At 49.8% G+C, this 13,354-nt stretch overlaps 1 protein-coding gene across 1 annotated transcript; it reads left to right on the top strand.

Annotated features, from left to right (window-relative positions):
- The first annotated feature begins 725 nt into the window (after window positions 1–725).
- On the top strand, window positions 726–6,997 carry Rps10 (ribosomal protein S10). The gene is made up of 6 exons (XM_004649564.2): window positions 726–799; window positions 1,452–1,601; window positions 1,950–2,121; window positions 4,650–4,727; window positions 6,084–6,139; window positions 6,908–6,997. The coding sequence occupies exons 2-6, from the start codon at window positions 1,452–1,454 to the stop codon at window positions 6,947–6,949; spliced, it is 498 nt and encodes a 165-aa protein (XP_004649621.1). The 5' UTR covers window positions 726–799; the 3' UTR covers window positions 6,950–6,997.
- Window positions 6,998–13,354: the final 6,357 nt, after the last annotated feature.

Here is a 13,354-nt window from a genome sequence, read left to right as displayed (position 1 = left end):
GAAAGAGAGAGAGAGGGAGAGGGGGGGGGGGAGGGAGGGAGGAAGGGAGGGAATGGGTTTACTCCAGCTTCAGCAAATGAACTCCAGATGCATGTGCTGCTTTGTGCATCTGGCTTTAGGAGAGTACTGGGAAATCAAACCCTGGTTGTTAGGCATTGCAAGCAAGTACTTTAGCCGCTGAACGATCTCTTCAGCCCCATTAAAAAATATATGTATTATGTATATATGATTTTCGAGGTAGGGTCTCACTGTAGCCTAGGCTGGCCTCGAACTCAGAGATCCTCTTATCTGTGCCCCACGCCTGTCCCGAATTCCTGATGTTTCGGCCTCCACCTCCAAGTGCTGTGGGGGAAAACAAAAAAACTACACGGGTGTGGGGGCGCACACCTTAAATCCCAGCATCGAGGGGGGGAGGTGAGAGGGGTGGGCAGAGATAATAGGATCTCTGAGCTCGAGGCCAGCCTGAGACTACACAGTGAATTCCTGGTCAGCCTGGGCTGGACTGAGACGCTACCTCGAAAAACAACTCAAAAACAACAACGACCACAACAAAAACCCACCCTCTCCCCGCACGGACAGCGAAGCGCGGCGAGGCCCCCTCCCCACCGCAGGCCGACGGCCGCCGCACGTCCCGGCGCCTGCGCAGAGGGGCGGCCGGCCCGCTCGTCAGGCACCGCCGCGGCCACCCCACGCGGCGCGGGGTCCTGGCGGGGGGCGGGGCCGCGCAGCCCGGAAGAGACGCTGCGTCGCGCCCGCCCCTTCCTTTCCTGCCTCGGCCTCGGACCCTGCAGCCGCCGCGGTGAGTTCCTCCGGCGTTCGGGTTCCATCCGCCCGCATCCGCGCTGTGGTGCCGCCGCAGCGGCCGCCTCTCCCTCGGGCCGGGGCGGGAGGCCTCCCCCATGCCCGCCGCCCGCTTCCTGGCCTGGAGAGGGCCCGCGAGCCCCGCGCAGGGAGTCCGGACGCCCGGGGACGAGGATTGGCGTCCCGATGGCCGGGGGACGGAGAAGCCCTCGTGTGGCGGGGGCCGGGGGCGCCGCGGGCTGTCCCCTCTCCGATCTGGGCGTTCGTTTTCGGGGTGACGGCCTGAGCCCTCCGGTTCAGGGTCAGCGGCTTGACAGGAAGCGGGTCTGGATACTTGGCACCGTGTGTGTCTTCAGGAGCCACCCCGACTCCACACTAGGTGCTTGTGGCAACCCCTCTCCCCATGGACACTGGTGACCGGGAGCATAGGCCAGGGCAGCAGATGTGCACCCCATACCCGTTTCCCTTCAGCGTTTGGGAGTTTTACTTCCGCGGGCTCGTTAGAGTGCAGGGAGCTGGCCCTGTGCGGTTGGTCTTTGCAGTCAGTGCTGTGTGGTTGGAGTTTTTCATCCAGTGGGAGTCTTGAACTTGTTACCTACCCCCAGGCACAATCGGTGCTTACACGCACTTGCTACGATCGTGTCTTCCAGATGTTAATGCCCAAGAAGAACCGGATTGCTATATATGAACTCCTGTTTAAGGAGGGGGTGATGGTGGCCAAGAAGGACGTCCACATGCCCAAGCACCCCGAGCTGGCAGACAAGAATGTACCCAACCTTCACGTCATGAAGGCCATGCAGGTATGAGGTGGGATGGCACAGGTGAATAAGAAGGGATTTCTCACTAATGTGAAGGTAGGTCCAGCAAGCATTGAGGACAGCCCAAGCTGCTTGCTGCCTTGAAGTTCTGTGGAGTAGGTAACACTTAAAACATGCGGAGCTTCAATACTTAACGTTTTTGGAAATGGTCCCTTGTTTGACAGTCTTTTTTGAGGTAGGGTCTCAGGCTGACCTGAAATTCATTATGTCTCAGGGTGGCCTTGAACTCAGGGTGATCCAACAACCACCTCTGCCTCCCAAGTGCTGAGATTAAAGGTGTGCGCCAGTGCGCCACCACGCCCGGCTTAACGGTCATATTCTACCTTACAGTCTCTCAAGTCCCGAGGGTACGTGAAGGAACAGTTTGCCTGGAGGCATTTCTACTGGTATCTTACCAACGAGGGCATCCAGTATCTCCGTGATTACCTTCACCTGCCTCCTGAGATTGTGCCTGCCACCCTGCGCCGCAGCCGTCCTGAGACTGGCAGGCCTCGGCCCAAAGGTATGGTGTCCAAGGCAGTATCTCCCAGGTACTGTTCTAGAAGTCACTTTCAAAAGGGAAGTGGATTTCATGTGTAGGACACAAGGTTTGTTTATTTTTCCCCCTTGGAGACAAGGTCTCTCTCTCCCAAGCTGGCCTCATTCAGTGAGGGATCCTCCTACTCTGCTAGGATTAACAGTTGGTTTGCTTGCTTTTGTTTTGGGAGATTGGTCCCATTCCCTGTATCTCAGGCTGGCCTAGAACTTCTCATCTTCCCATTTGAGATTACAGGCTTGCACCACCACGTGCAGCCCTGACGTGCTTTACCACACCTAGGTGTCAGCTTGAGGTAGACTGGCGTGCAGGACCAAGTTGCTGAAACCAATGAACTGGATGGATCCAGGCCTGTGCCCCACCCATGAGATGCCACTAAGCATGTGTGATGACTGCAGGTGTCTTGAGCATGCGGTACAGCATTGAGTGACTTTACTGATTTGGTGCTCGTCCCCCAGCTGTCCACAGCAAAGCTGTTCCCCACCTGTGACAGAAGTGAAATGGTTTGGGCTGTTGGCAGGGGTCTGTTAGGAAAATGCTTCTTCTGCCTGTAGTGGATAAGGGGGAACTAGACATTTTTGAAATACTTAAAAAGCAAGCCAGTTACTACCCCTCCCTAGTTGTATGGGGCTGTATGGGATATCTGGGTACACAGAATTCTAGACAAGCTATCCCTCTGTGGGAATTTTATTTAAGAGTGACAGTGAGGCAGATAGAGAATGGGTGCACCAAGGGCCCTAGCCACTGCAGACAAACTCCAGATGCATGTGCCACCTTGTGCAGGCTTACATGGGTCCTGGGGAATTGAGCCTCGAACCGGGATCCTTAGGCATCACAGACAAGCGCTTAACTGCTAAGCCCTGTCTCCAGCTCCAAGTGCTGGATTTAGAAGTGCACCACCATACCCAGCTTGGTGTGAGTTGAGACAGTCTCAAACAGTAATCAAGGTTGTCCCAGACAACTGTGTTGTAGTCCAGTCTGGGATTAAAACTTTAGTTCAGAGTCCCAGTACTTGGTAGGTAGGAGGATCGCCGTGAGTTTGAGGACACCCTGCGGTTACACAGTGAATTCCACGTCCTGGACTAGAGTGAAACCCTATCTCCAAAAACAAACAAAAAAAACCCCTCTAGTCCAGCAATATCCCCTATCCTCTGTCTCCTGAGGGCCGGGAAAGTATCTTTCTTACCTGTACCTGTGTGTGGATGGACCAGAGTATTTTGCTGCTACAAACAAAACTCTTAGACACTTTGGGCATCCGGCTTTACATGAGTACCAGGAAATTGAACTTGGTCCTTAAGTCTTTGTAAGCAAACACTTTTAATCAGTGATCCATCTTTCGTTTATTTTTGAGGTTTTTCACCACACTGGGCCTACTAATCCATCTTAACAGCTCCTTAATGGAATGTTAAACTATTTACTTACTTATTCATTCATTTTGGTTTTTTAAGGTAAGGTGTCATTCTAGCTCAGGCTGACCTGGAATTCACTATGTAGTCTCAGGTTGGCCTTGAACTCACGGTGATCCTCCTCCCTCTGCCTCCCAAGTGCTGGGATTAAAGGCATGTGCCACTACACTCAGCTAAAAACAATCATTTACTTATTTGAGAGAGAAAGAGGCAGATATATATAGAGAATGAGTGCACTTAGGGCCTCTGCAAGCAACCTCCAGATGCATGTACCACCATGTGCATCTGGCTTATGTAGGTCTTGGGGAATCAAACCTGGGTCCTTTGGTTTTGCAGGTAAGTTCCTTAACTGCTAAATCATCTCCAGCCCTCAATTGTTTTTTTCGAGGTAGGGTCTCATTCTAGCCCAGGCTGACCTGGAATTCACTATGTAGTCTCAGGGCGGCCTTGAATGCATGGTGATCCTCCTACCTCTGCCTCCTGAGGGCTGAGATTAAAGGCGTGCACCAACACTCCAGATTTCATTCCTGGTTCTTAATGAGAATTGTGTAAGGGAAGAATTTTGCTATTAAAATTTGTGCCTTGGGCTGGAGGTGTCACCCAGTTGTTGAGTGGTTGCCTCACATGCCTGAGGCTCTGAAAGCATCACAGCTGCTTTACTGAATGCCCCACTGGTGAGGTGTGTGCACCTCAAGAGAAACAGTTATTGTAGTTATGGTTGGAATGAGGCTTGCAGCTTACGCCCCATTCCCCTTTAGTACCTGCTTTGGAGTTGTGGGTTGTGTTAAGCATTTGACCATTCAAATGTTGTCGAAATATACTACATTTTAAGCCAGGTATGGGCAGGAGGATGAGAATTTCAAGGTCATTTTCAGCTGTAGTGAGTTCAAGGCCATCCTGGGATACATGACTCCCTATCCCAAAAACAAAGAAGAAATAGTATTGGTGTTGATATGTTTTTGTAGGGACATAGACACATCTGGCTAACACTTCTGGGTGTGAGAGGCTCATAATTGTAGTGGTTTTAACAATTGAGAGCAGCGTGGGTTCCTGTGCTGCCTGTGTTCACATGCTGTTTGATGTCCGCAGGGCTGGAGGGTGAGCGGCCTGCAAGACTCACCAGAGGGGAAGCTGACAGAGACACCTACAGACGGAGCGCTGTGCCCCGTAAGTAGTGCCTTGCTCTGGGGTGCTCAGGGAAGAGGTCAGTTCTTAGAGGTGCCAAAGTGACAAGAAACAGAGCATGAGGTCAGCTGCAGTTTTCTTGGTGGGGATGAGGAGGTCCCTGTTAGGGCAAGACTGAGCTCCCTTAGTCTAGGCTTGCTCTGTGCCCTGAGATCAAGGGCCAGCCTCGCTGCTGTTCTGCAAAAGTACTGTGGAGTTTGCTTGTTTGGAGTAGAGTTGGTTGCAGAAGAACATTTGTTCACTGAGCAGGCCTTTTCAGGCCTGGGAGATGGGTGGGTCTGTTTCGGCTTTTTTTTTTAAGGAAGGGGAATGGGCTAGTTAGGGCCTCTTGCTAATACACAGGAACTCCAGACTCATGTGCCACTCTGCATCTTTTGGGCTTTATGTGGACACTGGGGAATACAACCTGGCCATTAGGCTTTCATCCTTCTCCAGCCCCTGTTGTGTGCTTTCATTGTGCTCAGGTGGTACAGTGGAGGAGGTTTCAATTTTGGGTTTTCAGAAAGTCCTAAAGAAATGGGATTCAAGCATATACCTGAAGGGGAGTCAGCCAGTGGCAGAGACCCTGAGAGAGTGCATTTGACTTGTTCAGGCAGGGGAGATTTGGAAATGGGGTTCTGTGGGTGGGTAGATGGGGAGCCACCTGTGGTCTTGTTTTTATAGTGGAGCTAAGGGTTTGTTGTAAAAAAGAATTTCTCACTAATTACTGCCACTGCTCGCCTCCATTTTGTTACCTTTCTGCCACTTGGGAGGGTATAAATAAAAGTGAGCACTTGAACACTTTCTTGTCAGTTGGTGTTGTCCCTGTTGGAGCTCGGCCCAGGGAAGTGAGTGGGCGCTGGTCTTCAGAGGGGGGCTTGTGGGCTGAGCTGCAGGGCCCTTCTTTGGGGAGGTGAGCTTAGTGTGGTGTGCAGAGTAGAGAAGGGGACCCGCTGGCTTGTTAAAGGGCAGGTCTGACAGAAGTGGTAGCGTTGGTCCTGAACGACCTGCTCATTTCAGTGAGCTGAATGTGAGAGCAAAGACCAGCAGCCATGTTGAATGGGCTCATGAGGACGTGAGGCCTCATAAACTGAGGCTGCATGTAGACCACGCAGCGTGAGTGTTTGCACCATTTGCTGCTGGTGTCCAGCGTCTTGCTGTGTGATCCTCCTGCTTCGTCCTTCCATGTGCTGGGGTGTCATTGCCATGGCCAGCGTGTCTGCTGCTTCCCGTGTTTATTGTAAACGTGGTTGTGCTTGGCAGCTGGTGGGGTAGCAGCTCCCCTGCTGCCTGGACCACGCTTGTCTTCCTGCTCCCTGAGGTCGGGTCTTCGGTGACTGAGCTGTGCTTTCCTTCCAGCCGGTGCTGACAAGAAAGCAGAGGCTGGTGCTGGGTCAGCAACTGAGTTCCAGTTTGTGAGTATATCCCCTGTTCGCCTCCCGCCTCAGCCACTCAAACTGCTGCCTTCACTCTTGTGGCCCTGCATGTTTGGGGGTGTAATACAAGCTAATGGGTCCTGTCCTGTTTTCTTCCCCCAACTTAGTAAGGATTGAGATTGAAATGGTCTACACACACCTTGGTAAAGTTGTACATTGCTGGAGTGGGTGTCAAAGGCCGGGATGTGGTGTGCAGTGTGCTAGCCTTCTTTATGGTCATAGCCCTTGAGGTTTTTTGTTTTTTGAGGTAGGGTCTCACACTAGTCTAGGCTGACCTAAAATTCACTATGTACTCTCGGGGGCTTCAAACTCAGTGGTCCTCCTACCTCTGTCTCCTGAGTGCTGGGATTAAGTGTGCGCCGCCACGGCCATCTGCCCCTGAATTAATTTTATGCAGGACAGTTTGAAGTGGAAATGACAGTGGATGCTGACTGGGTTCCAAAACAAAGTTGGTCAGGAATTGAGTCATCTTTCACATAGGATCTTCAGCAGGTTCCCTTCTACCTCTTTCTCTGTAACATGGGCAGTCCAGTAGTTAATTGTGGGATGAGCTAATTAGGGCATGCAGGAGCCCAGGGACTTTGTAGCTCCAGGCTGCTCTCCGACTCCTGTGACTTCAGCCTCTGTGCTGGGACCAAAGGAGTGCACCGCCACAGCCTGGCCTGGCTGTTTACACGGGGTCTTAAGCCGGAGCGGTCCAGAGAGGCAAGGCAGGTCTGTGCTAACACCGTGTGCTTTCTCTTGCAGAGAGGCGGATTCGGTCGTGGACGTGCTCAGCCACCTCAGTAAAGCTGAAGAGAGTTATTTTGTGTTGAATAAATTTTTAGCCAGAAAACACCTTCTCGTTCTGTGTTTTGTAGCCTGAACTGGTTCCGGGGTTAGAGTGGGCAAGGTGTTACTGGTTTGGAGTTTGTCCAGATGGACCCTGGTGATGCTCTTAGACCTGCTGGGCTGTGTCTGCCTTTGCCAGGCTGGCTCTGCGTCATGGTGGGAAGGCTTTGAGGAAATACTGTTCTTGAATCTGGCCTGGAGTGGTGTTGGTCTGAGTATTTACCAGTTCTCATCAACAGGGAACATACAGGAGAAAACGACACGAATCTTAGGGCTAGGGGTGTAGAGGGTTTTGAGAGAATGGGCACTCCAGGACCTCCAGCAAATGAACTCCAGATGCATGTGCCTCCTTGTGTATCTGGCTTACATGGGTACTTAGGAATTGAACTTGGGTCCTTAGGCTTCACAGGCAAATGCCTTAAGTGCAAAGTTGGCTTCAGCCCCTACAAATGCATCTTAAAGGTTCTGGGAACTTGGATCTTGTAGAATGCCCTAAGCCAGTTTGAGCCAGGCTGCTCGCTTAGCACCAAGGTGGTTTGCAGGTAGCCTGGGTCCTGAGAGCCAGCTGTAACATGGACCACTAGGTGGCAGCCGAACTCTCCACATTACGGTTGGATTTAGTCCTGGGAGGTGAGCTTTGGACTGCAGCCACCAATAAATAGAAGCTGCTTTGCAGAACCAGGCAGTGTTTGGGCAAGTGTGTGTGTTCCAAGTCTTGGCTCCCCAGCCAAAGATTGCTTTTCATCTACATTTTGTGCTGGTCAAGTGATGTCAAGTAGTTGTCATGTGTTGACACACCTGATGGTTTAACCTGGATTCCTCTGAAATAGGCCCTAGCTGCGTCGTGCTGAGGCCAAGTGGATGGGTTTCCTATAGATCTTGATTTCTCCAGTCCTAAAATGTCTTTCAACTAGAACTTTGTCGGCCTGCCATTTAGCTACAGAAACAGGGTCTTGTTCTGCATTCAGACCGGGCTCAGATTCATCAGCCTTACCTGTGCTGTGATTATAAGTTGGTGTTGCCAGACCCAGCTCCCTGACAGCCCCCTCTGCCTTGGCAGGTGGACAGGTCCCCTACCAATCACTTGTTCCTTAGCTTCAGATTGTTGCTGGTAAGTGCTTTGAGAAAACAGGCTCAAGTGTACTGATGCTTTAACCCTAGCCCTTGGGAAGTGGAGGCAGGAAAGGCAGAAGTTCATGGGCACCTAGGCTCTAGGGAGCTCAGGGCCAGCCTGGGCTACATGGGAGCTTTTCTCAGAAAACAGGCTAAGAGTTTGCCCTTAAGAACTTGCTGGGGGCTGGAGAGATGGCTTAGTGGTTAAGCGCTTGCCTGTGAAGCCTAAGGACCCTGGTTCAAGCTTGGTTCCCCAGGGCCCACTTTAGCCAGATGCACGAGGGGGCGCACGTGTCTGGAGTTCGTTTGCAGAGGCTGGAAGCCCTGGCGCGCCCATTCTCTCTCTCTCTGTCTTTCTGTGTCTGTTGCTCTCAAATAAATAAAAAAAAAAAACTTGCTGGGACCAGGTGGTGGTATGTGGCACACAGCTTTACTCTCAGCACTCTAAACACAGGATCACCTTGAGTTGGAGGCCATACTGGGACTAAAGGGCGTTTCGGGTCAGCCTGGTCTAGAGCAAGACCCTACCTTGCACAAAAGTAACAATACATCTATTAGGTTGGGACAGACTCCCAAATGGAGTCACCAAGGACAAGGATGGCAACAGACATCTCTTTCTTGCCTAACTGCCCCAGGTCTTGGTTTCCTGCCCCCTCATCTGGAAAGTCTGGTTTCACCCTGGCTATTTGTTCTTTTCCACTCCTTCCCTTCCCCAAACTGAAAAGCCCTATAAAGCCCACTATCTGGAATCTCAGGTTGGCTGTGTGCCTCTCTTGTGAGTCAGCCCTGGCTGCTCCTGTTTTTCCCAAACCAAAGCTTTCATCTTTGCCTCAGAATGGTTAATGCTGTCTTGGTCACTACCGGGCCTTACAACCCGGTTAAGATGGTGGAATAGCAGACAGGTGAAAGGAACCAGATGGGAAGAAAAATGTCAGGAAACAAAACCAAGATCCATTGATAAAATAACCCACTGGCCACCATAGGCACTGCCTCTACCACATCGGGGCTGAGAATAATTTGCAGAGGAGTTAGTGACATGAATACTGCTTTCACTGCTAGCCTGACAACCAGCTCCAGGGTGATGGTGGTAAATATGGTGATCAATCAAAAGCCAAAGTAGAAATCCAGGGGCTACAGAGAACTCTTCAATCAGGCCTGCCGTGGCTCAGGGAACATTGCAGAAGAGGGGCAGAATGGTTGCAAGACCACAGAGTGGGTAGGAATACCCTGAAACAGTCCTCCCTTACCCCATCCCACAGGAACTGATTGAGGCCTTCATGACCCCACACTGAATCTCATAACCCTGGGGAGGAAACAGGGACAAGGGAAAAAGTATAACCTGTTATACGAAATTAAAAAACCTAGGCATTTGCCTGCAAAGCCAGAGGACTTTGGTTTGATTTCCCAGGACCCACATAAGCCAGATGCACAAGGTGGTTTATGCATCTGGAGTTCACTTGCAGCAGCTGGAAGCCCTGGCATGCCCATTCGCTCATACACACACTGCCTCTTTCTCTCAAATAAATAATACATAAACCTAAATAGCTGGGTTTGGTGGCACATACCGTTAATCCCAGGCAGAGATGAGATGAGTTCAAGGCCACCCTGAGATTACCTAGTGAATTCCAGGTCAGCCTGGGGTAGAGCAAGACCCTACCTTGAAAAACAACAAATTTCAAAGAAGAGGAGAAAGGATTCAGTGATTGGGGGGCGGGGAAAAGAAGGTAATAATGATATAAATGTATACAATTGTCAGTAAATAGGGTTGAGGTGATACCTTAGTAGTTAAAGACACTTGCCGCCTGGAGAGATGGCTTACCAGTTAAGGCGCTTGCCTGCAAAGCCAAAGGGCTTTGCTCAGGGCCCACAAAAGCTAGATGCACTAGGGGGCACATGGGTCTGGAATTTATTTGCAATGGCTGAAGGCCCTGGTGCACACATTTGCTCTTTTATCTGCTTTCTCTGAAATAAATAAGTTTTAGTTTTTAAAAAGAGGACACTTTTGCAAAGCTGCTAGTCCAATTTCAATTACCCAATACACGTGTAAAGCCAGATGCAAAAAAAAGCAGCACATGGGGTTAGAGAGGTGGCTGTAAAGCCTAAAGACCTAAGTTTGATTTCCTAGTACCCATGTAAGCCAATGCACATGGTGGCACATGCATGTGGAGTTAGTCTGCAGTGGCTAGAGGCTCTGGCATACCCATTCTTCTGTTTTTCTTTCTTCTCTATGTCAAATAACTAAAAATATTTAAAAAGCAGCATGCATCTGGTATTAGTTCAAAGCAGCAAGAGACCCTGGCATCCCTTCTACACACGTGCAAGTAATATTTTTAAAAATTGTTAATAAAGGGCTGGAGAGGTGGCTTAGCAGTTAAAGCACTTGCCTGCAAAACCAAAGGACCCAGGTACAATTCCCCAGGACCCATGTAAGCCAGATGCACAAGGTGAAGCATCTGGAGCTTGTTTGCAGCTGCTGGAGGCCCTGGCACACCCAGGAAGATTGCCATGAGTACAAGGCCACCCTAAAACTACATAATGAATTCCAGGTCAGCCTGGGCTACATTGAGATCCTACCTCGAAAGAGCGGCTATTTAAAAATGGTTTAAAAAAATGGCTTAGAGAGAAGACTCATTGGTTGAAACGCTTACCTGCAAAGCCCAAAGACCTGGGTTCAATTCCCTAGCACCCATGTGAAGCCAGATCCACAAGGCAGCGCATGCATCTGGTGTTCCTTTGCATGGGCTGCAGGCCCTATTCTTTCTCTGTGCTGGGTGTGGTGGCACACACCTTGAATCCCAGCACTTAGGAGAGGGTGGTAGGAGGATTGCTGTTAGTTCAATGCCAGCCTGAGACTACATACTGAATTCCAGGTCAGCCTGGGCTAGAGTGAGACCCTGCCTTGAAAAGCCAAAAAAAAAAAAAAAAAAAAAAAAAAAAAAAAGATGATAGGCCGGGTGTGGTGGCGCACGCCTTTAATCCCAGCACTCCTGAGGCAGAGGTAGGAGGATTGTTGTGAGTTTGAGGCCACCCTGAGACTCCATAGTGAATTCCAGGTCAGCCTGTGCTAGAGTGAGACCCTACCTCGAAAAAAAAATAGACAATAGATAGATTGAATTTGCAAATGGAGAGAGGCCCTCCAGCCACTGCAAATGAGCTCCAGGTGCTACTTCGCGCATCTGGCTTACGTGGGTTCTGGGAACCAAACCCAGGTCATTAGGCTTTGCGGCAAGTGCCTTAACAGCGGAACCATCTTTCTCCAGCTTGACATTACTTTTATTTTTTATTTTTGAGGTAGGGTCTCACTCTAGCTCAGGCTGACCTAGAATTCACTGTGTAGTCTCAGGGTGGCCTCAAACTCACGGCGATCCTCCTACCTCTGCCTCCCTAGTGCTAGGATTAAAGGTGTGTGCCACCACGCCTGGCTTTTGATGTTATTTTTAAATATATATATATATTTTTTTTTTGGTTTTTCAAGGTAGTGCTTGCTCTAGCCTAGATTTATCTGGAATTCACTCTGTACTCTTAGGGTGTCCTCATACTCACAGTGAACCTCCTACCTCTGCTTCGTGAGTGCTGGGATTAAAGGGATGCACCACCACACTCAGCTGACTTTAAAAGAAATTAAAAACCATATGACCCAGCTATAGCACTCCTAGGCATATATCCAAAGGACTCATCTCATTTCCTTAGAAGTATGTGCTCTACCATGTTTATTGCTGCTCAATTTATAATAGCTGGGAAATGGAACCAGCCTACATGTCCCTCAACTGATGAGTGGATAATGAAGATGTGGCACATTTATACAATGGAGTTCTACTCAGCGGTAAAGAAAAATGAAGTTATGAAATTTGCAGAAAAATGGATGGACCTGGAAAGTATTATACTAAGTCAGGTAACCCAGGCCCAGAAAGCCAAGCGTTGCATGTTCTCTCTCATATGTGGATCCTAGCTACAGATGACTGGGCTTCTGCGTGAGAATGAAAGTACTTAGTAGCAGAGGCCAGTAAGTTAAAAAGGAGACATAAAGGGAAGAGAAAGGAAGGGAGGAGGATACTTAATAGGTTGATATTGTATATATGTAAGTACAATGATTGTGATGGGGAGGTAATATGATGGAGAATGGAATTTCAAAGGGGAAAGTGTGGGGGTGGGGAGGGAGGGAATTACCATGGGATTTTTTTTATAATCATGGAAAATGTTAATAAAAAAAAAAAAAGAAACTAAAAAAAAAAATTAAGCTAGGCATGGTGGTGCACGCCTATAAATCCCAGCACTCAGGAGGCAGAGGTAGGAGGACCATCGTGAGTTTGAGGCTATCCTGAAACTATACAGTGAGTTCCATGTCAGCCCAGGCTAGTGTGAAACCCTATCTCGAAAAACCAAAAATCTGTTGGCAAGCAGAGCAACAGAATACGGGTACCAGGGCCTCTAGCTACTGCAAACCAGCCCCAGATGCACGCACTGCCTTGTGAGCCTGGTTTACATACGCAGGCACTGGGGACCTGAACCCGGGTCACTAGGTCTTCTAGGCAAATGCCTTGATCACTGGGATATCTCTCCTTTTTTGTTTGTTTATTTCCGAAGGCAGGTTTCACCCTAGCCTGGGCTGACCTGGAATTCACTATGTAGTTTCAGGGTGGCCTTGAACTTATGGCGATCCTCCAGCCCATAATGAATTGTGTTTGAGACAAGATCTTACTATATGGTCCAGCCGGGCTCAAACTCTACATCTTGGCTGAGTGCAGGGATTATAGGTAGAACCACCACACCCAACCGAATACAAATAATATGCATTTTATTTATTTTGTTTGCCCTCTTCTTGTCTTCTCTCCCTCCTTCCCTTCCTCTCTGCCCTTTCTTTGTCACCTCCTCTCCTCTTTCAATACAGGGTCACATTCTTTAGTTCCAGGCTGGCTTGGAACTCATGTGTAGCCAGGTTGGCCTCAAACTTGCACAATCTTCCTGCCTTGGCCTCCCAAGTGCTGGGATTGCAGAGGTGACCCTCATGCCCGGGGCTCATTGTGAGTTTCCTCAGTGTTGTGTCGCATGTTACACGTTTGTTTTCGTTGCCCAGTCCCATGGTGGACATACCGCGGTCCCACCACATCCCTGGTGCTGGGCATGGGGTGCTCACAGGCTGGTCTGGTGACTGATGCTGGTGGGCATGTTGCTATATACGTCTTTGCTTGAGCATGCATTTTCAGTTCTCTTATGTGCATGCCCAGGAGTGGAGTTGCCTGTGGGTCACAT

The sequence above is a fragment of the Jaculus jaculus genome, chromosome 8 (genome assembly GCF_020740685.1).
Source record: "Jaculus jaculus isolate mJacJac1 chromosome 8, mJacJac1.mat.Y.cur, whole genome shotgun sequence".
Taxonomy (NCBI): domain Eukaryota; kingdom Metazoa; phylum Chordata; class Mammalia; order Rodentia; family Dipodidae; genus Jaculus; species Jaculus jaculus.
This window is presented reverse-complemented; position numbering and strand designations above follow the sequence as displayed.